Source organism: Magnolia sinica, chromosome 13 (assembly GCF_029962835.1).
Source record: "Magnolia sinica isolate HGM2019 chromosome 13, MsV1, whole genome shotgun sequence".
In the NCBI taxonomy this organism is placed as follows: domain Eukaryota; kingdom Viridiplantae; phylum Streptophyta; class Magnoliopsida; order Magnoliales; family Magnoliaceae; genus Magnolia; species Magnolia sinica.
Window position 1 is genome coordinate 59799604 of NC_080585.1, and position 25527 is coordinate 59825130.

At 38.8% G+C, this 25527-nt stretch overlaps 1 protein-coding gene across 1 annotated transcript in view; it reads right to left on the minus strand.

The window, feature by feature from the left end:
* Positions 1-498: 498 nt before the first annotated feature.
* LOC131223798 (probable LRR receptor-like serine/threonine-protein kinase At1g06840) overlaps positions 499-25527 on the minus strand; it is a 92513-nt gene continuing 67484 nt past the window's right edge. The window contains exons 10-21 of the mRNA XM_058219311.1: positions 24106-24174; positions 23886-23954; positions 23588-23659; positions 23207-23293; positions 22897-22965; positions 20270-20781; positions 18247-18405; positions 6945-7228; positions 5457-5508; positions 3743-3993; positions 3082-3216; positions 499-1220 (exon numbers count right to left, since the gene is read on the minus strand). Coding sequence (XP_058075294.1) covers positions 876-1220; positions 3082-3216; positions 3743-3993; positions 5457-5508; positions 6945-7228; positions 18247-18405; positions 20270-20781; positions 22897-22965; positions 23207-23293; positions 23588-23659; positions 23886-23954; positions 24106-24174 — 2104 coding nt within the window. The 3' untranslated portion in view covers positions 499-875. The remainder of the gene's footprint in view (positions 1221-3081; positions 3217-3742; positions 3994-5456; positions 5509-6944; positions 7229-18246; positions 18406-20269; positions 20782-22896; positions 22966-23206; positions 23294-23587; positions 23660-23885; positions 23955-24105; positions 24175-25527) is intronic.

A 25527-nucleotide genomic window follows, 5' to 3' on the forward strand; every position in this document is an offset into this window, starting at 1 on the left:
ATTGAGTGCCTGAGTATCATCCATTACACTCTACCTAAGTATCAAATAAATTCCCATTAAGTAATAGTGTGATATGGTGATCCGAGGCCAATGGAGACCTTATGTGGGCTGGGGCGCCTGCCTTCCAAAACAAACTACAAGGGGGTCCCACCGTGTGAGCGGCAATGTGGATATGGATGCCCATATTTTCACTAATGGGCTGATCCTAGCATTTCAACCAGTACAACAAACGACATTAAAAATCAGAAGAAAAGAAAAGATGGAAGAAAAAAAGAAGAAAAGAAAAGGAAAACAGCATCACTCCACATACAGTACAGAAAAACTGCAGATTAATGATATTCCAATGCATCCTCATCCACAAGGTGCCACATCAAAATCAAGGGTCTGGGTCACCCCACCATCAGGCCCACTTGAAAGGACTGGGCCCTCGAGGAAAAATGCCCCGTCTCAGGGAAGACGTGATGGTATAATACCTCTAAACTACAAGCCTCAAATAACTGAGGCAACTGCGATCTGCATCCTATTGTCTGATTAACAATATTCTAAATTACGAATATTACTGTAGTATTATACATACAAAAAAGAAAAAGAAAGAGAGAGAGAGTATTATTTGTTATAAACATGCCACCAAAAAATTAAAAAGGAAAAAAAAAAAAAAAACCTGTTTGTACTTCCAAAACACATGCAAATTATCTTGGATATTTCCATTCCTGCATTTGTTATTTCCACCTTCAAGGATAATTTGGTCACTACACAGAACTTTAAAGGCACGCCCATGACCAATTTACACCTGTAGGGGTGGAAATATCAATTTTGGGAGACGCGGAAATAACATTCCCTGCTGGGACAATATACAAGAAATTCCCACAATCACATCAGCGAGGTGTAATGGTGGGGACAACACCGCTAAGAAGGTCACTCCCTGAGACATCTGATGACACGTAGGGATTGGCGCTTGTCGAGGATGATGGGGCTGGTGTGGACGCCTTTCCAGTATCAATCGACATGGACTCGGATGGCACAGTGTCAGCCTCTGGCGTCAGGCGCCATATGTTCTCTAGCTCCCTGACCACCTCTGCCATTGACGGTCGTCCATCTGTCTCATCCTGGCAACATCTGAGAGCTAATGACACGAACTGCTCGACGCATTCCGAAGGATAGGAACCCATTTGGCTGTCTATTACCGAGAACATCATGCCAGATTGATAGGACATGTTCACCTGGAATTGAAGGAATATGAAATAACGGCCACTAGTTTGAATCAAAGTGCTTAAAAGTTAAAACACAAAAAAACTAACATCATACGTAGCACAGAACATGGTTAAATGACTCAGCAACTCCGATTGACTCATTGGTTCTCCAGTTGAGTTGTGACTTCCCCGAGTTGGGGATTGCTTGGGTATCAAATCGGATTGGGTTCAACCAAATTCAAGTTGATTTGGACAAGTCACATGAGACTCTTCTGAGACTTGGAACCTTTTTCAGTTGATCATGCAAGGGATTGTCCTATTGGAGATTCTTGATGCAAGGTCCACCTGTGGTTGGATGCAACATGGCAATGGTCTGGATTACCAAATCACCTGTCTAGGATTCTATAATCACTCTCTTGTAAAAACACAACTCTAGCAATCTCAAAACTACTGTCATCCAATGTGTCTTTTTGTTGGGCCAACATCAGGTTAGGATGATGTGGTGTATGTGGAATCAGAGAGATTACAAGATTGCAGCAGGGTGTTTTTACAATAGACCCTTTGTAAAATTCCATGATGGATCACATGTTTGCTCGTGGTGCAAATAACAACTCCATATGAGTAAATATTTATGTAAATTGCAATGACATCTTTGATCCAGTACATGTTACAATCATCATGTTAATGTGTCCATCCCATTTATGGGAGACTTTGATAGTCCATTCATCCATCAAGACTGTTCACTTCAGTACGCCACACTGTGATGGGCCATGCTGGAGAAACCATGCCCAGTCAGGCAACTCATGTCTGAGCGGTGTATAGGTGGACGTTGAACTGCCTGGTATCCAATCAATATGATTTTAGGCAATTAGGTCCAAGTGAGGTCTACTAAATGCGCAGTCCTGATTGGAGTTTCAGTGTATCCAAAACATGGAATGTACACTGAACATGGTGCAAATGATGTGTAGCAGTTTGCTCCATATCTTTTAAGACGAGGAATTAGTCTCCCAATGCATCAGAACTTGAATAGCATCCTGATGTACCAGTCAGTACCAAAAGGGGTTGGTTACTTGGACCCTGTCACGACTCATGAATGAGGAATTTCCCAAAAAATCACATAGATCAGAGGTTACTAGCCCTTCGATGGGTAGCCTACGAAGCGATGGCGGAGAGAAAAATACAGCCAGAAAAGTCGAAAGTTTGGATGTGTAGGATATTCCAATTGCGAAGAGTTTTGGGTCATCTCCCACCTGCATGGGTCCCACAAGATCATCTAATTGGATCACCAAACCATGGGGCCCATTCATATGGGATGGGTCCATTGGGATACTTCACTTTCTGATGTGCATCAGTACCCCATAATTCTTCCTTTTTATAATATTTTTAACTGTATAGGTATGTCAACATGTTGGGTTTCACAGGCATGTTCCATTGTGAAGCAAGCGCCTATGGGTGAAAATGGCAGCTGCAGCCTGTGTCCAGCCCACTTTGGGCTGATGTTAAAGGCCTGAAGATTGGTATTAGGCATGAATTTTGAGGCTCGATATCTAATAGGGCCACGCTTAGAATTGGATACACATAGGGCCGAACATAAGCACAATGCGACCAAGTTATTAAATGCTACCCAAATGGATACTTGGCTAGCACGCTGTGCTGGGTTGGGCATTGACCTAGATACTTATTTACTGGGTTGAGCTGGGCATGGGCCTGGGCATCTTAAATCCTGGGCTGGGCTTAGACAAGCTTTGGCCTGGCTCGTTGCACCCTTACAAAGTACCCATCCACCTTGCATGGGTTATGAAGAACATGATATGTGCTCTAAGAAAGAAGATATAAACAGTGAAGGCTTCTGGTAAGGACAATATTTCAACTGAAAGGAGGAAATAAGTACCTCTCGGACGATGTTTTTTCCATGGGAAATTGGATGCATCCCCGTCAAGAGCTCTAGAAATACGACTCCAAGGCTATAAACATCGCTTTTATCTGTCAGTTTATGGGTTAGGAAGTACTCCGGGTCAAGGTAGCCCTGTGAGGAAAACACACATCTATAAGTTAAAAATCATTGTTATAAGCTGAAACATCCATCATCATAGGCTTCTCCTAGCTACTTGGGGCCTGGGGGTTGGCTTTACCAATCATATTTTGAAATAGGAATCCCCATGATTGCTTGGCAAATGTATTAGCAACAGAGCCCTTCTAGGGCTACACGTGTTGGTAGGATCTCGATTCTCAAATCCTCCTACTCTTGAAAGCGGGATGTGTTCCAGATCCTGTCCCATCATCAGGCATGCCCATCATGCAAGTGCCATGGATCAGGCAAGTCCAATTGTCAAGTGGGCCACACAAATGTACATTGAACTCGAGTACCACTTACCTCTCCCCACCCATTTGACCTACCTGATGACCAGACCAGCCTGATTTTTGAGCCACAGCAGAAACATTATTGGTGCCCACATAATGAACAACCCATATCCTGAACTTGGCAAGATTTAAGACTGATAATCTTACTAGTGCAAGCAGCTATTGCATTTAGGTTATATAATCACACTTACTGGGGTGCCCTTCACAACGGTAGATACATGATCAGGGACAATCCCTTCAACATCTGGAACTGGCGCAAGCTTTGAGAGTCCAAAATCGGCAACTTTGGCAGTCATTTTGGAGTCCAATAATATGTTGCTGGCTTTGATATCTCGGTGGAAGATAGGAGGATCTGCTTCTGTATGTAGGTAGAGGATGCCCTTGGCCGAAGCCAACGCAATTCGCAACCTCATAGCAAAACTCAAAGGTTCTTTTGCTTTGGCTGCCATACCATGGACACTGTCAGAGTTAGAGCTCAGGAAAAAAGAAAGAAAAACTATGCAGTGTCATCAAGGCAAAAGAACCAGCATCAATTTGCAAACAGTGAAATTTAGACAACGCCTAAAACAAGAGGTCAGCAAACAGGATTCACATGCTTGGACTACCAAGGGATTTAGTTCATGTTCCACATTCAAGCCTCTTATCAGGTGAGCCACTGCACAGTTGCCACCTTAAAGTCATTCTGGTTTGCTCATTGGAAGATGGGCCATGTGTCCAAAAAATAAATGGGCTGTTCAAAAATTTGACCAAAGGTCCACATTCAATGTAGATGTATGGCACAAAAGAAGAGTGGACTGCACTGATTTGTGGTCCAGGGCATCTGAATGTGGGACCCACCCTCAGATCTTGCACCTACATACCATGTAGGTACATGTGGCCATGTAATCGCAGGTTCCTTTAGCAAGTCCAAATGGGTGAGTCATGTTCACACTTCACCGTTCACTTTTACTGGGAAAAAAAAAAAAAAAAACCATAGAAAACAATATATGGCAAAACACGTGTACAAAAAAACAGCATCTATGAAGACATGATAGTGAACGAGGTATGTAAGAAATGGCAACATATTGGAAATCTGAGAAGATAATAATTTCAATCCAAGTATCTCATCAGACAGATATCACATGTTTATGTTTGATACTTGGAGACAAGTCTTGGTATATCAGAAGATATATTATCGAGAATAATAAGCTGTACATGCTTTTCTTCCAGCCACTTTCATGAATTATTAACATTCCAAAATTAAAATGCTGAGCTATTGATGATGTCTGGATGGAATTTTAATAAATCAAAATGTGTAGCTGTTAGAACTAGGCAACAAGACTTGTAGCCATGCAGATAAGTATTGCTGCAATGGAATGTACAGATATAAGATATATGCATGTGCAGATATCTAAGTGCATATAGATACATAGGCATGCATCCATGCAGCTACAGATGTAAGATTATCCAGTATTAAATGTTAACAAAACAGGTAGTACTTTGTCTTTCACATAATTTTCCAATCATCTTCTATTTTAAAGGTCGTAAATTTGTACAAGTCTTACAACTATAATTGCCAAAAATCGTTTTTTTTTTTTTTTTGCCCTGGTTACGAGTGAGCTGGTTCAACTTAAAGGCTCCAAAAGGGCAAAGGGGGAAGACCAAAAGGACATAGGTGGAGGGAGTAAGAAAAGATTTTATGACCTATGGTTTAACTGTGGCTAGGGTCCTTGATAGAGTGGAATGGCAGAAAAGGATTCATGTAGTCGACCCTGATTAATTGGTATAACACTCAGACTATTATTATTATTTTGAAAGATGCAAGGCTTAGCTGATGATGATGGGAACTAATCAAGCAAAGAGTTATAGTGCCTGAGGTTAAATCAAATATAATGACACAACACAACCAAATATAGAAGGGTATACCAGAAAGGTGATCCCGCAGCGTGCCATTTGGCACGAATTCATAAACCAACATCTGCACACACACGTACCAGCAACAAGATCAGAAGTTAAAATTTCCCTGTTAAATTAGAAATGTCCATAAACGATAGCAGAGTGGAGAAAATTAAGAAAATCATCTTGCCCTGTAGGTAATTGGATGCCACAGATTCTCTTTGAGAGAAAAAAAAAAAATCATTTATCCTAATTCATCTCTAAAAGCAGGCAAATCTACAAAGCTGTGGTATTCACAAGAATAGCGAAGTGACCTTATTTCAGCTAGAGGAAAAGAACATGATTATCAAAAAATTGAAGCTAAAGCCCGAGGCTTAGCACCTTATAATTCTGAATCTGAAAATGCCTTTGATGATCAGTTTATCACCTACATTTTTGCAATTCGAACATAATAGTGAAGTAGTGGGACGGATATGAAAAACAGTTGAAGTGTTAGAAATACGTAGTTAATGAATATAGAAGCAGTCGATCCTTCTGTGTTATCAAACTTTATAGCCCCATAAACCTCAGAGTCCAAAACTCCATTTCTCAATGTATAGTGGCATCGCACAAGTTCTTGGAAATGGGGGCACACCACTCAGTTTGTGTATTTTGCAGGTTTCATGAATGATATACATTCAATTATGTAGAAAGAGCAATACATACAAGTTTACAAATTAGATCGCAGCTATATCTGTCCAACACATGATTTTGGCTGAAGTGCTAAGTTTCAACACACAACGAGAACTTACACACCAGTTCATATCTGTCCATCTTTTTCATATGTTTTACTTCCCATCAATTTATTCTATTTGTCATTCAAAACAACTACAAATGCTATAAGGATACTTTTATCCTTACCATGTCTATGTATCATGGTTTTTCAAAATTCCATGTCTGGTGTCTATGACTATACAACACAATTATTGAAGAGCTTTGCTGAGACCACACACATGTACAAGACAGCTAATGCACATGCTACCATGTGTCCCAGCATCGTGTACAGGTGCAATATCTGAGCCATCAATTTGGTGGGTTTGACTGTGTAGATGATCCTACATGGAAGTAAATCTCTTCCATTCAGCAGGTGGGCCCTGATTTTAGAATCAGTTGGACAGTTTTTTTTTTTTTAAAAGGAGACTTCACCCAAGTTTTTCAGCTGTATATATATATTTTTTTCCCATAAACAGTGGACACCTAACAAGCGGACTAACTTTATTCTTGGCAAAGAGCATTTAGAAAGTGGGACGGCTCAAATGAACAGATTGGATCTCAAACCAACAGGCCACACTTGCAGATGTGTGATATGTGCATCAGCTTTCTTGTACATGTGCGGGCTTAGCAAAGTTCATTATTGAAATAATCCATGATAACCCCAAATCCATAAGATCCTTAGAGAGCCAACTGTTTGACTGAATAGTAACTAAATCTACCAGACAATAATTAGGACTTAAAGGCCCAGAGAGACGAGAGCGATACCTGTTCACCCTCTTCGTTACAATATCCTAACAAAGAGACCAGATTTCGATGATGCACTCGTGACAGAAGTTCTATCTCCGTGAAGAACTCCTTTTGACCCTGTAAGGATCCTTCTTGTGCACGCTTAATGGCAACCACAGTACCATCAGCTAGAACACCTCTATAGACCTTACCATAGCCTCCTTGGCCAACTTGAGTAGAGTTGCTGAAATTGTTTGTAGCCAATGCCATTTCTCCAAAAGTGAAGTCTTTCACACCATCAATTTTGATTGGGATTCTTGACACTGCAGAAGAAAAGGAACCTAACTGTTATACCAGAGGTTTGTAAATACTCATAAGTTGATAAGATATCTCGCCTGGTATTTCAAGACCTCTACTTTGCTCTCAGGTGTGTTGCTAATAAAGTAGCTCACACTCAATTTGAGTGGTTCAATAGATGGGAAAAAGGGCCTCCATGCTCAGATATATGGGTTCCATCACTAACCCATGCATGGCTTCTTAAACGTCCATGCATGTGGGTTTGGCAGAAAACTAAACTAATATATGTAACAACAAATTTCAGTCAGATTCAGTTTGAGTGGCACAGAGTTACACAAATTTAAGAGAATTTTTTATTACAGATTAGGAAGGAGTATGCAACAAGATTTTCATAAATGAAACATCTTGCAATGTAACTTAACGAGTAGAACTGGTTATTTCCTTTTGCCCCTTTTATCATTACAAGATTTGGAAAAGTCCCCAAGTCCAAACTGGCTGTAACCAGATAAGATCGAGGTATTTTCAAGCAGAAAAGGAGACCAATGACTTAAGTTTTGGAAGAGAAAAAAGAGGGGTTCCACCAGAACTTCACAAAGAACAGGTTCAATTGAGATAGATATCCTGAGTAGCCTGGCTAAATGAATGGACAGGAAAACTCAATTTCTTTGCTCCTATCATATACACAAGTATACTGCTACAGAAGAACAATGGCATAAATATAACAAACCTACCTTCTTTGAAGACTTTAAAATAGTTACAGCACCCTTATATTGTAGGGACATGTACTCAATGTAGAGTACAATTCCATTTCTCTTTTTATTTCAGGTACCCTGTATTTGTGTAGTCCTTCAGAGTACCACATTGAACTTCCTTATTGTTTATGAAAGAGTGTTCGGGCCTGTTTGTTAAATCTGAAATCTGAAGTCTGAATCTGAAAATTCGGAAAACTAATAGTGAATCTAGAATAACTTGTTTGTTAACTAACGTCTGAATTGTTTGAAATATATTAATTTCACACATTTACCCATATGAAAAAAATTGTGATTGAATCCCTACCTTTAAAAACTCCATGAATTTCACTGAAATGTTTATTTGTCATCCAACCTATTGAAAAGGTCACAAATAGCCAGATGAAGAGATGACACAAATATCAACATGATATTTGTTTTTCCCTTCAATCCAGGTCTGTATGACCTAATCAACAGGTTTGAGGTCAAATAAACATTACAGTGGTAGCTAAGAGATTTTTTATGGTGGGCGCTTAATTACTAATCATTATTGTTTTCCTTTGTTGTGGTCCACCTGAGATTTATATATGCCTCATTTTTTTGTATCAATGATCTATTAAATGATCTGGAAAAATGGATGAACGGTGTAGATGACACACATACATTATGGTGGGCCCACAGAACACTAACCACTAGCCACCCGACTAATGGTACTGTCACTGGCCAAACCATGTTCCTAGGTGTGAGTCGAATTTCATGGGAAAGCCTTTCCCAGGAAGTCCACCGCTGGAAATCTAGGTGGGGCCCACCGTGATGTTTGTGTGAAAGCCACCCCATTCATCCGTTTTGTGAGATCATTTTAGGACATAGTGCTAAAAATGAGTCGTATCCAATACTCAAATGGGCCAAAAATGTGAGGATTGGACGCTCATAATTAAAATATTCGTGGGGCCACAGAAGTTTTCAATCATGCTAATATTTGTGATCTGAGTTCATCTCACTAGGAATGACAGTATGAACGGTATTGACGGACATATTAGATTTATCACAACATAACGGTCGGCTTCACCTAAGATTCCAGCGCAGGAACTTCCTGTGAGAGGCATTTGTACATAATTCGCACCCCAAATCTGGGAGAGGATTGCGTACTACCCCACCAAGATCTACCTAAATATGGACAATTAAGGGCTTTGTGGGGCCTACCATGATATATATGTTTTATCCATACCGTCCATTCATTTTTTCATATTATTTTAGAAATTAAGACAAAAAACAAGGCAAATCTAAGGCTTAAGTGGGCCACACTACAAGAAACTGTCGGAATTGGGTGCCAATCATTGAAAACTTCTTAGGGCCACATAAGGCTTTAATCAAGATGATTTTTGTGTTTTTCCTTCGTCCAAGTCTGTGTGACCTTATAAAGAGATTTGATGACAAATAAGCTTCACGATGGACATCAGGAAGGTTTTAATGGTAGTTGTTCCTGTCCCACTACTTTATGTGGTGTGGTTGACTTGAGCTTTGGATGTGCATCTTTTTTCAGATCATGCTTTAGAATGATATAGAAAAGTTGATAGATGGTGTGGATCTAACACATAAATCATGGTGGGCTCAAAGAAGTGCCCCACGTTAAAAGTTAGGATGTGTATAATGCAAGGGAGAAAATCTTTGTCGCAAAGGACAATTTTGGACTTCAAAAAAAATAATCACGGAGCGCATTCTTGATTCCCCATTAAGCTAGACTCCTATCATGGAAAAATTTCGGCATAAAATCGTGGAGCACTTTCCTTCTTTCGCGTTAACAAACACCACTAGAACATTTTCCAAATTCCACATTAAGTGCAAAAATTCAGCGTTAACAAACAGGCCCTTAATCTCATTAGGCTAAGGGCCTGTTTGTTAAATCTGATATCGAAAGTTTGAATTTGAAATCCGAATCTAAAGTTTAAATCTGAAGTTGGAAAACTAGTAGTGAATCTAGAACAACTTGTTTGTTAACTAACGTCTGAAATGTTTGAAATATATTAATTTGACACATTTACCCATATGAAACAATTGTGATCGAATCCGTACCCTTAAAAACTTCATGGATTTCACTGAAGTGTTTATTCATCATCCAACCCATTGATAAGGTCACAAACAGCTAGATGAAGAGATGACACAAATATCATTCGGATCCAAAGCTTTTGTGCCTCACAGAATTTTTAAATGGTCAACACCACCATTGTTTCCTATACTATGGTCCATATGGAATTTGGAGCTGCTTTATTTTTTGGATCATGCCCTAAAATAAACTTTTAATACAGATGGACGGTGTGGATGTAGTCACATATATCACAGTACAACCCACAGTAAGGGGTCCCACCCACCTCAGTGAATCCAAGGTTGCAACAAATCGGCTTCCCTGGATCGGAGAGGCACATTGGCTAGTGACCCTGCAACTGGCCAATGGCTACTGGTTGGTGTTCTGTGGCCTTCACCATGATGTATTTGTTTCATCTGCTCCGTCCATCCATGTTTCCAGGTTATTTATGGCATGATCCCAAAAATGAGGTATATCCAGTATTTGAATTATCTCCGATATTATCTTTATCTCCAGCTCAACGATACCGATAACACTAGTAGCGATACCGATAACGCTGGTAGTATTAGAAATTCCAAGTATTAGCAATGTATCGCTAAGTATCGCCAATGTAATCGTCAATATTTTCAACTATGTAAATTCTAACTGTCGCTTATATTGCCAATGCATCAATATCGTCAATGTATCGCCAATATTTTCGACTATGTAAATTCTAGGTAATGCTTGTATCATAAGTGTATCGACGATATTTCAATAATATCTCCAACGTATTGATATCATCAAAATTTTATTTATTAGAAAAAAAAAATTATTTCAATTTTTTCATGGGCACATGGTTGTATGTAGTATTGTAGTATTCAATTTGTCATTGACAATATTGATAATATCTTGATATTATCAATATCATAACATGCACGGTATTAAGACCGCAATCTTTCATTTCCTTTCCAATTGTTGATGATTTCTTAGTGAAACATCATGTGTTGTTGATATTTTACAATATCAATGGATGTTTGAATGGAAGGTTGGATGGGATGGTTGGACTGATTTCTTACAACAACACATGCTTTTAAGGCCCTTTTTGCAATTTTTTATATTTCTAAATATGCAAGTACGTACATTTTAATATCTCCTGAAGTTTCGCTGAAAATTCCACCGTTTTTCCCATGTTTCCCCACATTTCCGGTTATCAGCGATATTATCGGCGATATCGATATTGTTTCTGTATCCCTGGCCAACAAAACTTGTAGCGATACCGATACTTCGAACACTGGGCGTACCTTACCATAGTCAAAACCATAATATCTAGGTACTTGAACACCCATGTTGCATATTCCTAATGTAAATTTTGATCAAGAATATTCTAAGATTATAAGGATGCTTATCAGGGAAAAGGAAGAAACTAGGATACTTGGATCGCGACCTTGTGGATCTGAAAGCAAACGACCCATCACATGTAAACTGGGAACTAGACGAGATGATAGTTATGTAATGGTTACTTTATTTAATGGAGCCTGAAATATGCAAGATATTCATGTATTGTGATATTGCAAAAGAAATATAGGATTCTATTGCAACCTCTTATTTAAAAAAATAAAATAAAATGGAATTGTACTCCTCATGACTATATCCCGAGTCTTGTGATGGAACCAATATAATGCACAATTCTACAGGCAGGTGATTGTCGGGAAGGATGCAACAATAAATACTTTTGTAAAAAATACTATAAAAATGCAACCCCATAGACATAGATTTGAACACCACGTGAGCATATAGTGTTGATATTTATAGTAACCAAGTTAAAAAATTACCATCAAGTCAATTCATGCTATTGAGTTTATAACTGTTAGTGTACATAGATTTGATTACACCTTGTAAGACATCCGGTTAGGGGTGGCAACTCCTAGTGGGGCTCACCCACCATGTGACAGCACAAAGGGCCCAGCTACCCCCTCTCCCTCTACACATGGATTGAGGAGAGGGAGAGGTTGGTCATGCACCGCCTCTCCCTCCCCCTATTTAAACTCTCTCCACTCACTTTCTTAGTCTCGCTCTCACTACACTCTCCTCTTTTTGCACTTAACAACGCTTGGACCAACATAGCGCCTCCACCTAGGGCCTCACAACCATCCTTGGACTGCGCAACACTCGCTCCACTCGGGCTACGCGCCCCCACTTTGAGTCATGTACTCCCACCCTGTCTAGCAGACTACAGACTCGCACCATCGTCCAGCAAATTGCATGCTTGTGTCTCTATTTGGAGGATTACTCGCTTACCCCTGTTTCACTAAGAGGTGAGAGAGAACAAAGAGATGGGACATGTAATCTAGGGTCCGTCCACCTACATTTGACCAGGACCATGTCATCGACATTACCATCTTTGTCATCGAATTGGAAAGGTGAATTGGTTCGTCTTCTTATATGTGGTTGATTTGAGTGGGCCACTGGGTTCCATGTTTAATGATGATGATGATGATGATAGTGATATAATGCATTAAGCTATCCGCATATGCCCAACACACGTGGTATATCATACCAGATAGTGTACATAGGCTTAGGTGCACCTGCAATGCACCATTCATGTTTTTTATTTGGTTTGTATAATCATGATTAGGGGACAACTAATGAGCCTTATCTTTTCTAAATATTTTCTCTTTAAATAAACACAAAAAGGGGAGAAGGAAGATAACAAAAATTGTGCTTTCTTCCATATGTTTCTCTCTCTTCTTTCTTAGTATTAGAGCTTGACTAATCATGATCCCCTTTCTCCTTTCCCCCTTCCAATCCTCTTTAACTATAGAGATACTTCTACATATTCGATTTTGAAGGTCTACCTTTTTTGTATTCATCTTGTAAGATGGTGAAAAAGAGTTTTCTCCATCACCACCTGTGACGTCCCGTCATTGTGGTCACATGTGGGCGGGCCCCAAGGTGGCTAGCAGGCTACTGTGCTGGCAGGCTATTGTGCACACAGTGAAGTTGGAACTTTGTCCCACATCGGAAGCATCATCCGAAGTTGTGGTGGCTATAAGTTGGGTTCCTTCCTTAACAGGCATGACACGTTTTAAATCCATGAGCTTCGGTAAAGTGGACAATATCATGTGTTGTGGGGACGGGCCTTACACCACCCTATAGATGTGACTATAATACATCTCTATTTCATAGAGAAGAGATCTGGCCACTGATTGTTCTCTTTGAAAGAGGAAATCACAACATCTTAGTTTGCGAATCCCACTGAAGAAGCTCCTACGATCTCCGAACAACATCAAAATTGAGTTCCGACTAGTTTTCTAGTATCGAATTTGCACAGGGAACTCTTGGCATTACCGGATCTACATCGAAAACTCTCAATATCACTGGATCTGGGTCAGAATCCAACATCACCGAATATGCATGGAAATCTTCCCACATTTCCAGATCTATGTCGAAAACCTTTCCATCTCCAACAGAACCCTTCTCCAACATCGGATTTGCACTAGAAATCTTACAAAGTCGCCGATTTTTGCTTCAGAACCATTTCCGATGACAAATTCAAACCTTACATCCCTCACGGTCATTGATAGTGCCATCTAGATTACCTACCCCACCTGAAAATGTCATGTGGATCACTTGGACCACTTAGAAGTGATCATTAGACATCATATTCGAAGCTCTACAGCCCTTACAATCATTGAAAGTGCCACTTGGACCACCTGAAGTAGCATTTTTTTTTTTTGTTAGATTTGCTCTCTAGACCATTTAACATGACTAGATCTGATGTGTACACACTCAATGGACACTTGATATATCTCCTAGACCTCTACTTCAGTTAGATCTGACATTTAGATATTGCTTTGGTACACACTATCATCTCTAAAAGTCATTTTATTGTTCTTCTCTAAAACGGGAGATGATAAACACACCCATATTCCACCTAGACAAATGGACAACCCTAGTCTTACAATTACAATAGTGAAACTAGATGACACAAATTATTAAAGAAGATGTTGCGTAATCCAGTGTTAAAGCTAAGTATTGTGCTATGGCAAATATAGCGTGTGAAATTTTGTGGTTGAAGAGCTTTATTGCTAAGTTAGGATTTCAACCGCAAACTTTTATTCCCATATTTTGTGACAATCAGGATATAATTCATATAGCTTCTAATCCTGTCTTACATGAAGGAACAAACATATTAAAGCCAATTGTCATTTTATTCGTGAGAAGGTTTTATAGAGAATGTTAGTGTATAGTGTATGTTTTTTAATGTAAGTGCATGTGCACACTTTCCTCTTCTCCTGCAATATAGTATGCTCTATTATAATAAAATATTGTGTTAGGGCATGTTAGCTTAACACAACATCTTTCCCCAAACTCTCTCCTTTCTTCTTCTCTCACTCTTATCCTCTTTTCTCCACACTATAATCATCAAACCATTCTTTACTTGGTATCAGAGCATAGATCCAGGCATTCCGCATCCAACAAGTTGAGAGGTGATACGTCACTTTGATGATGTCAGCAGTTGTATAGCTGACGTTGGCGTTGTACGAACGAATGGACTTCATTTGATCTAAAAGTTTAGGGGTTTGATAAATCTTGATTTTAGAAGATTTGTCATGATTTTTTCAGAATTTTTTGGACCTTTCATGGTGTTTTGGGCGAAATAGAGAAATTCAAAAATCGGGCCCATCTTCCATTTTTCTTCGATCTACCTCAAATCGGTAACATTTTCTCTAGTTTCTTTGCTCAAGATGGATCGAAATCTTCCTCCCAAGCTACTCATGGAGGATTTTTTTTTTTTTTTACCTAAGACCCATGTTTGAGAGGGTTTTAACCTCAAATGGACGTGTGGTTGGGCCGTTTTTCACTCGGTTGGGCCGTTTTTTACAGTGTTTCATGTTATTTTGGATGTCGATGGGTTTATACAATCAAGTTTCTTCTAGATGGCTCCATTGATCGGTATAAAGCCCGTCTTGTTGCTAAAGGTTACACACAGACTCATAGTGTAGATTACTTCGAGACATTCTCTCCGGTGGCTAAGCTTAATTCGATTCACGTTGTGATCTCCTTAGCCATTAATTTATCATGGACCTTATTTCAACTTGATGTTAAGAATGCATTTTTCTATGGGGACTTTGTAGAGAAAGTGTACATGTATCAACCTCCTGACTTTGTTGCTTCCCACAACCCTGCGCTTGCATGTCGGTTGAAGAAGGCTCTTTATGGACTCAAACAATCCTTGCGTGCATGGTTTGAAAATTTTAGTCAGGCTCTCTTGGAGTTCGGCTTTGTTCGTAGTCATGCCGATCATTCTCTCTTTATATGTCATCAATCAATGGGTATTATGGTTCTCATTGTCTATGTGGATGATATTGTTCTGTTCAGTAGTGATTTTGTTGGAATGTGGGGGGTCAAAGAATTTTTGAAGACCGATTTTGAAATCAAGGATCTTGGTCCTCTTCACTACTTCCTCGGAATTGAAGTGGGTCGCTCCTCATCCGGATTGGTCTTGTCACAACAAAAATATGCGCTCGATCTTCTCATGAAGACCGGCATGTTAGGGTGCAAGCCCGCTACCACTTTCATGGATACTTCGCGGAAGCTTCGATTAGATGGTGCTCTCCTTACTGATCCTGAGATGTATCGACGACTTGTAGGCCAGCTTATTTACTTGACTATTACTCGCCCAGATCTCTCATTTGTGGTGGGCATTGTTAACCAATTCATACAAGCTCCCCATACTTCCCATCTCCTGGTTGTCTACCGCTTACTTCGGTATTTAAAATCAGCCTCGGGTCTTGCCCTTCGCTTTCGGTTGCATGGTCATCTTCATCTTTCTAGCTATTCCCATGCTGATTGTGCGGGTAGTACTTAAGATCGTCGCTTTACATCCGGCTTCTGTACTTTCCTAGGCGGCAATCTTATAACATCGAAGAGTAAGAAGCAACCAGTTGTTGCTCAGTCCTCTGCTGAAGCAAAATATCATGTTATGGCTCATGCGACGTGTGAGCTTGTATGGCTTTGCAACCTTCTTGAAGAACTTAACTATCCTCCTTCGGATCATGTTCTTCTTCATTGTGACAACCAAGCGGCCATCCATATTGCTCGTAACCCGGTTTTCCACAAGCGAACCAAGCATATTGAGGTCGACTGTCACTTTATTCGGGAGAAAGTTGCTTCTAAGGAAATCATCACTCCTTTTGTTCAATCCGGGGATCAACTTGCTGATGTTCTTACAAAGTCCTTGAGTCGAGATGCTCTTCATTGTGTTTGTGACAAGTTGAGCATAATCAACATCTATGCTCCAACTTGAGGAGAGTATAGAGAATGTTAGTGTATAGTGTATGTTTTTTAATGTAAGTGCATATGCACACTTTCCTCTTCTCCTGCAGTGTATTATATGCTCTATTATAATAAAATATTGTGTTAGGGCATGTTAGCTTAACACAACATCTTTCCCCAAACTCTCTACTTTCTTCTTCCTCTCTCTCTCTCTTCTCCTCTTTTCTCCACACTATAATCATCAAACCATTCTCTATTGGTTTAAGGTTGTGACTGGCATTATTTCTACTCCATTTGTTTCATTTATTGCACAACTTCCTGATATCTTCACTAAGGTTCTTACAGTTGTTGAACGACGTATTCTTGGTAAGCTGGACATAATTGATATCCATACCTCAACATGTAGGTGAGCGTAGACATATATTGTATGGGACTATGAGTCTCTTATTCTTTTATTTCCTTTTCTTTTCCTTTTTTACCCTTTAAGCTAAGGGAACTTTATATAATTTGGCAATCACGTTAATATAAAAAGAAAAAAAGGGTCAAAATCCAACCCAAACCCTGTCTTTCTTTCCCTAAGATCTTTCTCTCTAACAATTATTTATTTATTTATCATTATTACTATGACGACAACGATTACTGCCACCACCACCCCCACTTCTACTCCTGCTGCTATTGCTACTAGTACTATTGTTATTGTTGTTATTATTTTGAGTCATTCATAAGCAATGGAGAGACATTTAGATTGAATCCAAGTGGTCAATTAGTAGAAGAATAATGCATGAACAACATGAGAATATCCTTACCCATTTCCTAGGGGTAATCGTGGTATAAGAACGACTAGAATACAATTTAGGAGGTCATGGGTTATCAGAGTAATCGGATAATATTCCCAATGATTTTCTCTTATTTGAGATTCAAGAATAATAACTGATTCAATCCATTTATGGAGTTCCCAAAGTTATTGACTTATCTCATTATCAATCAATGATATTTTATAAAGCTAGAATGACCCTCACAAATTGTGAATACTAATTTGTTAAGAATCAATCGGATTGAGGCTATAGCATTATCGTTGGCTGGAATCGAAATATCAGCAAGATCCAAGTCACAATTTGTATTGATTAAACAAATCGTTGGAATTCCTAAAGTGAGACATTCTCAAAGAGCCGTAGTATATTCTTCTTGTTGATCAATGATAATAACAATATTAGGTAACCCCGTCATATATTTGATCCCACCCAGATGTGTTTGCAAGTGAGATAATTGTCTCTTCAACGTTGTTGCATCTCTTTTCAGGAGACGATTGAGTTTCCCTGTCTTTTTTTTTGCTCTCGAGTCCCTGAACTTATGAAGTCATGTTTCTGTGGTGGACCAATTCATTAACATACCATAGGATATCACAAATGAGAAAGAATATAGGGTCCTTTAAAGTCATACACTCATGATGGAGCTCTAAATCACTAACAATTTTTGGTTTACGAGAAGCTGTACAAACAAAGCTGGAGAAGTTTACCTTTCCATAAGGTGCTATGAGCCTATGACCTTAGCAATGGAAGTAAATATATGGGAACATGGTTTGTTAGGATTCACATATGGCTAGGACTGGAAATATCCTCTGACATCTCCTTCTTAGGTCTTCCTAGGAAATATTTTGAAGCCCCTTTGGTTAAAAGAAAAGGAGTTGAGGGAAAAGGGAGAAGGGGGGAAAACAGGTAGGTATGCTAGAGGAATAGAAGAAAGGAAAGAAATACCATTCACATTGTACTTTATTCTTAATCAGGACTTCAGCTCATGTACATCATCAAATCTTTCTAGAAAAAGGTGGACCAGCATCAGCATATCTTGGTCAGATACATGCGCAAGTGCCTTTCCATAGTTCCAGCATGTAATGATTTCTTTAACAATAGCTAGACTGGTGAATAATTGACAGTGATCTTACATATCATGCTTTGGTGATATCTGAGGAACTTACATAGACGTTTTCTTGAAACTGCATGGTAGTATTTTGTATGTCTTCTCATGATAATAACTGAAATGATTGCAGATATCGTAATTGCAACAGCAACTGCCCCCAATACAATCCCAGCCAAAGCACCCTTGCTTATTCCTGACTTTGAAGACCCTTCAATTTCTGTGAAGTGAAAAAGAAATATGAACAAGATAATAGTTAATCATTTCAGTTTTTGCATAAAATGCTTGTGAATCAGATAGGCACACCTTCCACAAAACAGAAAGCAACCCGATTTTTATGATCTTGAGCTTGAAGTTATCTTTTTGATATGGAACTCCCATGTCAAAGAAAAAAATGACAAAATGCCACTGGTCTTAATAAAGAACATGAACCTTGCTAATCTTCTAGTAGCTCCTCTTTTGGAGAGGAACCCTTTGTTTGGACATCATAATCATAGCCATGTCCTAGCTAGTCAGGATATGAGAACCCATTTACTTGGTATTAAGAGAAAAATGTACGTTGCTTTGAATTTATGACCCAAGTTTAGGGCTGTCAACAGGCTGGGCCAGCAATGAGCCAAAGTTTGTCCAAGCCCAGCCAACTAAGTAGAAAGCAGGCCCAAGACCTGTGACAAGCCAAAACAAACCGGCCTGTACATCTACTTCTGTGCGTGATCCAGGTTGTTCACTAGGTCAGCCCTATCATGCATGTACTGTGGCCCAAATCAAGCCATTCCGATCATCTGTTGGCCTACGCATTTACCAAGCAACAAATGCATGCAGTATATGATAGGTGTGTTTGTGAATTATGAAAATGCCTTTGAAATCCTGAAAGGGCCAGGCTGAAAGGCTTTTAACACAGGCTGAGCCTAATAGAATAGATGGGCTTGAATTTTACACCCGGGCCAAACACTTGGGCCTGATGCGCTGGTCCAAGCCAGGCCAAAGTGGGCCGTGATCCACAGGCCAGCCCAGCCCATTGACAGTCCTACTCAAGTTCCTTGATGATGGATTGAACTGTACGAGCCTGACTGGCCAGCTCGGCTTAGTTCGGTCAGCAGCTCGGGCCAGTCTGAGCCTGTGCGGTGTTTTCTCAAACACAGAGTGCATCTTCGATTTCTCACAGAAAGCAAAATAATAACAGCAGTTTCCAGGTATTTCATCAAAAACTCGGTTGGCAGCATCAAAATCAACATATGAGGGTAGTTTTATAATGAAAAGTTTTTTTTTTTACTAGTGATTTGTTTCGTATCCATTCCTTCCTCGCCACCAGCTGATCCCGCTGAGAATGTATGCACCCGAAACAACACTTCATTGAGTCATTTCATCAAGCATTCGGCGAGCAGCATCAATGTCAAAATAACCGAGTCACCGAGCTGATTCAATCCAAGTCAATTTGAGTTGAGGTTCAATCCGAGTCGAGTCAAGCTCGGACAAGCTCGACCTGGGCTTGAAATTTTTTCGAGCTCCAAAAACCAGCTTGACTCTGTCCGAATCCAATTTCGAGCTGAGGCGAGTCGAGCTTTTCCAAGTCGGGTCAAGCGAGCTGACCGAGTTAACTCGACTCGTGTACAGCTCAGATTTATGAAAATGGCATGGAAATGAAGTTATGGCCTAAATACTCCGTTTTAGAAAAAGTGATTTAATGCCATCAACCTATTGATTGGTAATGGCCATCGCTTCTCAAATGTTTATAAAAATTCTAGATGATAATCCCCAAAATGGAATTGTCTAATGCCCTGCAAGGAATATGCATACTTTCTCCTAAGTCTAATGTGGAACTTAGATCTATTCCATTGCACTTTAATGTACTAAAAAAAAAAAAAAAAACTTCTGTTTCCAGCATTCTTGCAAGATACTGCAATCCTGGCTAATGTTCCAAGGTCAAATTACCTCATATTTCAATCCATTAGCAATTTTTATTCATGAAGAGTAACAAGACAGGCAGGTCAGTTTCAAAACCAGAACTAATATAATTAATCTTTCATATAAACCAGAGGTACTTTCACAATCTGAACTTTACAGATATGGTCCAGGAAGCATACCATTTTTATAAGGCCCCAAGAGAGTAAAGTCGAGCAGTTCATAAGGTCCGAAGATATCGCTATCTGGGATTGTCCATCCTGTGAACATGCTTCTGATTCGTCGAATCTCACTTCCATTAAATGTTTGATTAGAACCAAACTGAGGGAAAAGCTTCAAATACATCCTTAGCCTAGGTCCTTCTTCCCAAAAAAATGATTCAATGGATAGTTGATAAAGATCCAACTTAAGACCAGTGGTTAAGTACACCTCAAAAGGATCCTCGTATGGAGGAAAATCTGAGAATCCAGGACTTTTCAACCGATATCCTACTCTAAGAGGTGCGGCGCAGAAACATGGAACAGGAGCTTCTGAGACATATTCAAAATTGAAATCTGTAGGGCATGCTTGAGTGGGACAAACGGATGTGGTGTTTGTTGAGCCTCCAGGTGTCACTCCATTTCCATTCTGAGACCCACAGAACTGGATTATGCTGACATCATTTACATTAGTACATACAGGATTCCCTTGAAGCCTGAACATCATGTCAAACAAATCACTTGAATCACCATGGCAACCAAGTACAATATTTCATAACTGAAATATAATTCATTGGATTTTTGTCTCTACTCAAATAAACATAATCAAAGTAATAAGATGATTTCAATCACAGAGTGCACGTCATATGTTTTGGTATTCATAACTGCCCCTAAAATGTGAAAGAGAATAGGGATTCCCTTATAATGATGAGATGGATAAATGATAAGCACTTAGAATAAGTTCTTGAGGAAATAGAATAAATTAAGCAATTCATGTTTTAAGCTTTTTTTATTAACTACATGTTTTCTAATATAAGGGTATGGTTTGCAACCTGGAAGGAGCAAGCACCATACCCTATAGCAGGGGTCTCTTAACCACTGCATCGTTTACAGATGAGATGATCTATGTCAAGTCAAAGTTTCTACATTACTTTCAGTATGGTTATCTCACACAGCGATGGCTCCCTCAATACAATTACACCATTACATAGTGGGAAAACAAGTAATTCTAAAATGCCATAATTGGGATATGCTCACAATGGTGTTATGGTCATATTCAATTGCTCCACAATTGAAATTTCTAGAAGCAATTGACACAAAACTTTGTCAAAATTTTGCAGGCATTGATCCTAAAAAATCAGCAGGAGGCAAGTGGTGCAAATCATCATCCTGCAAATGGTTGAATGCTGGCATGCATAAAATTGCAGAGTCTGGTTACTTCAAGCAATGGTCAATTCTTTTATTCAGCTTAGCACAGTTCTCAATAGCAAAAACTGAAAATCCATACAGGCTGCAGCTAATGCACACCTTAAGCATTATTTGTTTGTGTATGAGTGCTCACGTGCAGGTGTGTGTAAATGCATCTGACACTACAGGAGAAACCTAGATAATATGTAGCCTTGCCCAAGCTATTTTGGCATCTGCTTTATGAATCCTATTTTGCCAATCATATTTGAAACAAGAACTCTCATGGTTGCTTGAAAAAAGCTCTATGACTGGCTGATTGCCTGACATCAACCCCGTGCTTTATCTAAACTTATCACATCGCTTCCAGGCAGAGTTTCCAATTATGTCTCAGATATTAAAATAAACACAATAGAACATGTACATTCAGGGGATCGCAAAATATAAATCAGATTGTGTTGAAATTTGAACATGGGTTCATGCTGGATACAGTGGAAATGACATTGTGGTGAATTTTTTAGAAGAATTTGACTTTGAAACATCGAGGATGAAGGACCTTGAAATTATTTGGCATCAAAAACTCACTTCGATGTGACATGACCGAAACATATTTCGAATTTTGTGGTTTCAAAAGGGTATTTCTTCTGTAAGTTGGGTCTTTGTCAAGTTTGACTTAAAAAAAAAAAAAAAGAACTCCAAAAATATCAGAGACTTTTTCCTTTAAATCACAGTAACTTAAATGCTTTAGATGCATACAGGATCTGAAGGGAAAAAGTGATACGATTAGAAAAGGAGACACCAAGGAATCTATGCTCACAGCGAACTTATTTTGAACAAAGCAGGAATTAATGATATGATGGATCTATGCAGTAGCTCCACCAGTAGTGATTATGGGCTCAAAGCTGTGAGCTTCAAGCATGATGATTAGCTCACGAAGTTACACACCTCATGATATGTAGATTCAGATGATTCCCCCACCACAGGAATCGAACGCACACTTTAGAGACATTTAAGGTTGACACATCACAGAAAATACACTACTCAAAGTTATAACAATTTCTTTCGATTTGTCTTCACAACGAATACGATAGAGATGTTGAGGAAGAAGAGTTATTTGACTAAAATAACCCCAATATGGTGAAGACATTGCATCAATCATGCACAAAGGATGCTCTCAGTTGCATAAAGTGAGAGCAGGAGTTGTTCTGGGTCTTAAAGGCAAATTATGATGCAAATGAAAAGCTAAATGTAAACATTGTGGGTATCAATATTAAAACATAAACAATATTTTCCAATTTACATGTACTTCGCAGGTTTTTTATTTATACTAATTAAATATTTTGCAGATTAATTGCGAGGATGATCTACGCCAAGAAAAAAAAACAGACTATACAATGGTGCTAGTGCATATGTGAATAGAAGCATACATGATGGTGACGTTTACAGGAGGATTAAGAGGGCCCGAAATACTTGAAAGCGAATTATTCTCGAAATCCCTACAAAACCAAGCACAGAGAAAATATTTAGCAAGAAATTCATGTTAATCAACTTGAAATGGAGCTAGGCAAACACTATCATTGATTATACTGAAGAAAATTTGATCCCAAGACAACAGCACAATCAAAACTATGGAACCTTATATAGTGTTGCTTAGTATGGGTGGAAGTATGGTGAAAGAAAGACCCAAAAAAAAAATAAAAAATAAAAAATTTGTGGATAAACAGTTAGGAGTCTTACAAGATAAGTTTTTTAGTTGCATTGAACGTCATGTTCTGCCAAATGGTGGATGGAACAGAACCATTCAACAAATTGTTCTGAAGAGACCTGAGTGGAAAACAAGCAGAGAAAACTCAACTAATGTGCATAACGCTACTTGAATTGTGAATTAATATACAATGTTCTCTGAGAGCAGAAAAGTTATCCAGCACATAGAAGTTCCAAAATAAAAAGCACTAAATATAGATCAATCCCGCTTGAATTGCGGCTAACTTGAAGCAGTCTAAAAGGCACTGCCACATGCACGAATACAATTTCTATCATCATCTTTTACTTCATTGACAATCCATCATACACACTACAATGAACAGTTATAAAGGATAATGGGGAAAGCATTCTCACAATCTCTGAAGAAGAGGAAGACCCGAGAAGTTAGCTGGAATAGGTCCAATAAGATTGTTGTATGATAGGTCACTGCAAAATTGCTTAGCATAATCAATTCCTTCATCACAATAAAGTCAAGAAATTAATGATACTATAATTTAATTGATATTCCTTCAAACAATGGTTTAATGTGTCACTGTCCTGAGAGTGAAGTGACTAATAGAGGTTACTGAAGTAAAAAAGATTCAAGCCAGAATGGGGGAAAGGATGTAGTTGGATTAATGCTTTAGCATATCCAAAAAGGCAATTTACGCACATTGTAGTGATGTTATCGGATAATTTATTTGATGGTATGGATTCATTAAGCTGGTTATGACTGAGATCCCTGAAATATGAATACAGCCACCCAGTTAGATAGAGTTATCATTGAGCATTTAATGAATATGATTGCAAAAATATAATGAAAACAGTGAGAGAGTTTGCCCCGAAGGCAAAGAATTGCACCCAAGATTCTCTACAAGTACCCATGAACTTACAAATAGCCAAGGTTAGGTATACTGCTTAGATCGGGAATAGGTCCTTGCAAGCTGCAGTTCCTAAGACTCCTGCAGTCAGATGAATAGAATGGGAATGTAACCACTCTACACAAGCATAATTCTGGAAACATATGCCAAACATTTTTTTCGCCGTCTCTAAAGCATTTAAAGCTTCAAAGAACATGCAAGTACCACATTAACATTTTCACTTTATAAATGATGACAGCAACAGAAGTTCATAGATTCCATTTCAAGTATGACCTATGAGCCATAAAAAAATAAAAAATAAAAATATAAAAAAAGCCTGAGGAATATGTTTTGCTAAGCTGCAGATTGTAACATCAGCACGAGGATGTTGTTCAACTATACAGCCCTAAAAATAAATTCTGACAAGCATTAAATTGGACTGGAATAAACATGACTAAAGGTCAATAATTAAAGGAGAATAATAATCTGTACAAATTTGCCATCCAACGGGCATTCAATATTTATATTCAAATCCTCTTAAATTCATTTATAATATGCACATGGTCTGAATCCGCCAGAAGGCATATGGCTTGCAAAGGCAAACACCACCTAGATTGGCATACTCATCAGATTGTCATCAAATGAACTTGGCAGCCATTTCCTTTAGCACTGGAACTAATTTATAAGATTAGGAACGCGTGAAGAAGAAAATCAATTATTGGGTAAAACGAAAGAACAAATAAAACACAAGGTTGAATGATAAAACAGAGAAAAATCCATAAAATTTTGTCAGTGACAGAAAGCATATCTTAATCGATCCATTCATGTAATATTTATTTCCACAAATGACTGTGGATGTGGGACGTATGACCGTATGACCCACCTGGATGAATGTATCAAGGGGCCATACAGTTGTACAACTGTACGGCCCACCTAATCTTGAGTTTTGTTTGTCCCTTTATTTAGTGTATTAGGTGCACCTTTTTTTTTTGTGTATTAAGTGCACTTAATATACACGTCATATTATAAGTGAGGGGTATTTTTAGGATATTTGCTTCTTTGACTTAATATATAAACGAAGAGATGAGGGGTTTTTAGCTCTAATTCACTCTCTCTATTACCTTTCTTCATCTTCTTTTCTTTCTTGTTTCTATTTTCTTTCACTTCTAGATAATTCTACATGGTATTAGAATGAATTTCACTATTATTCTCCTCTCTCTTCCATCTCATAATTTATTTGTTTTTCCTTTTTCTCTTTGCTCTTCATACCCTCGTGCTGGAGGTTCTTTAAGAAACCTAGGGTCTCTTTTTTTATTTTATTTTATTTTATTTTATTTTTAATTTTTTAGTGTGTCGGGCCTTGATAATCGTCCGCGTTCGGGAGGGTGAATGTTGTGTTCGTGATAAGCAATACTCTCATTTTTTAAGAACACCCACGCACTCACACCATAGTGG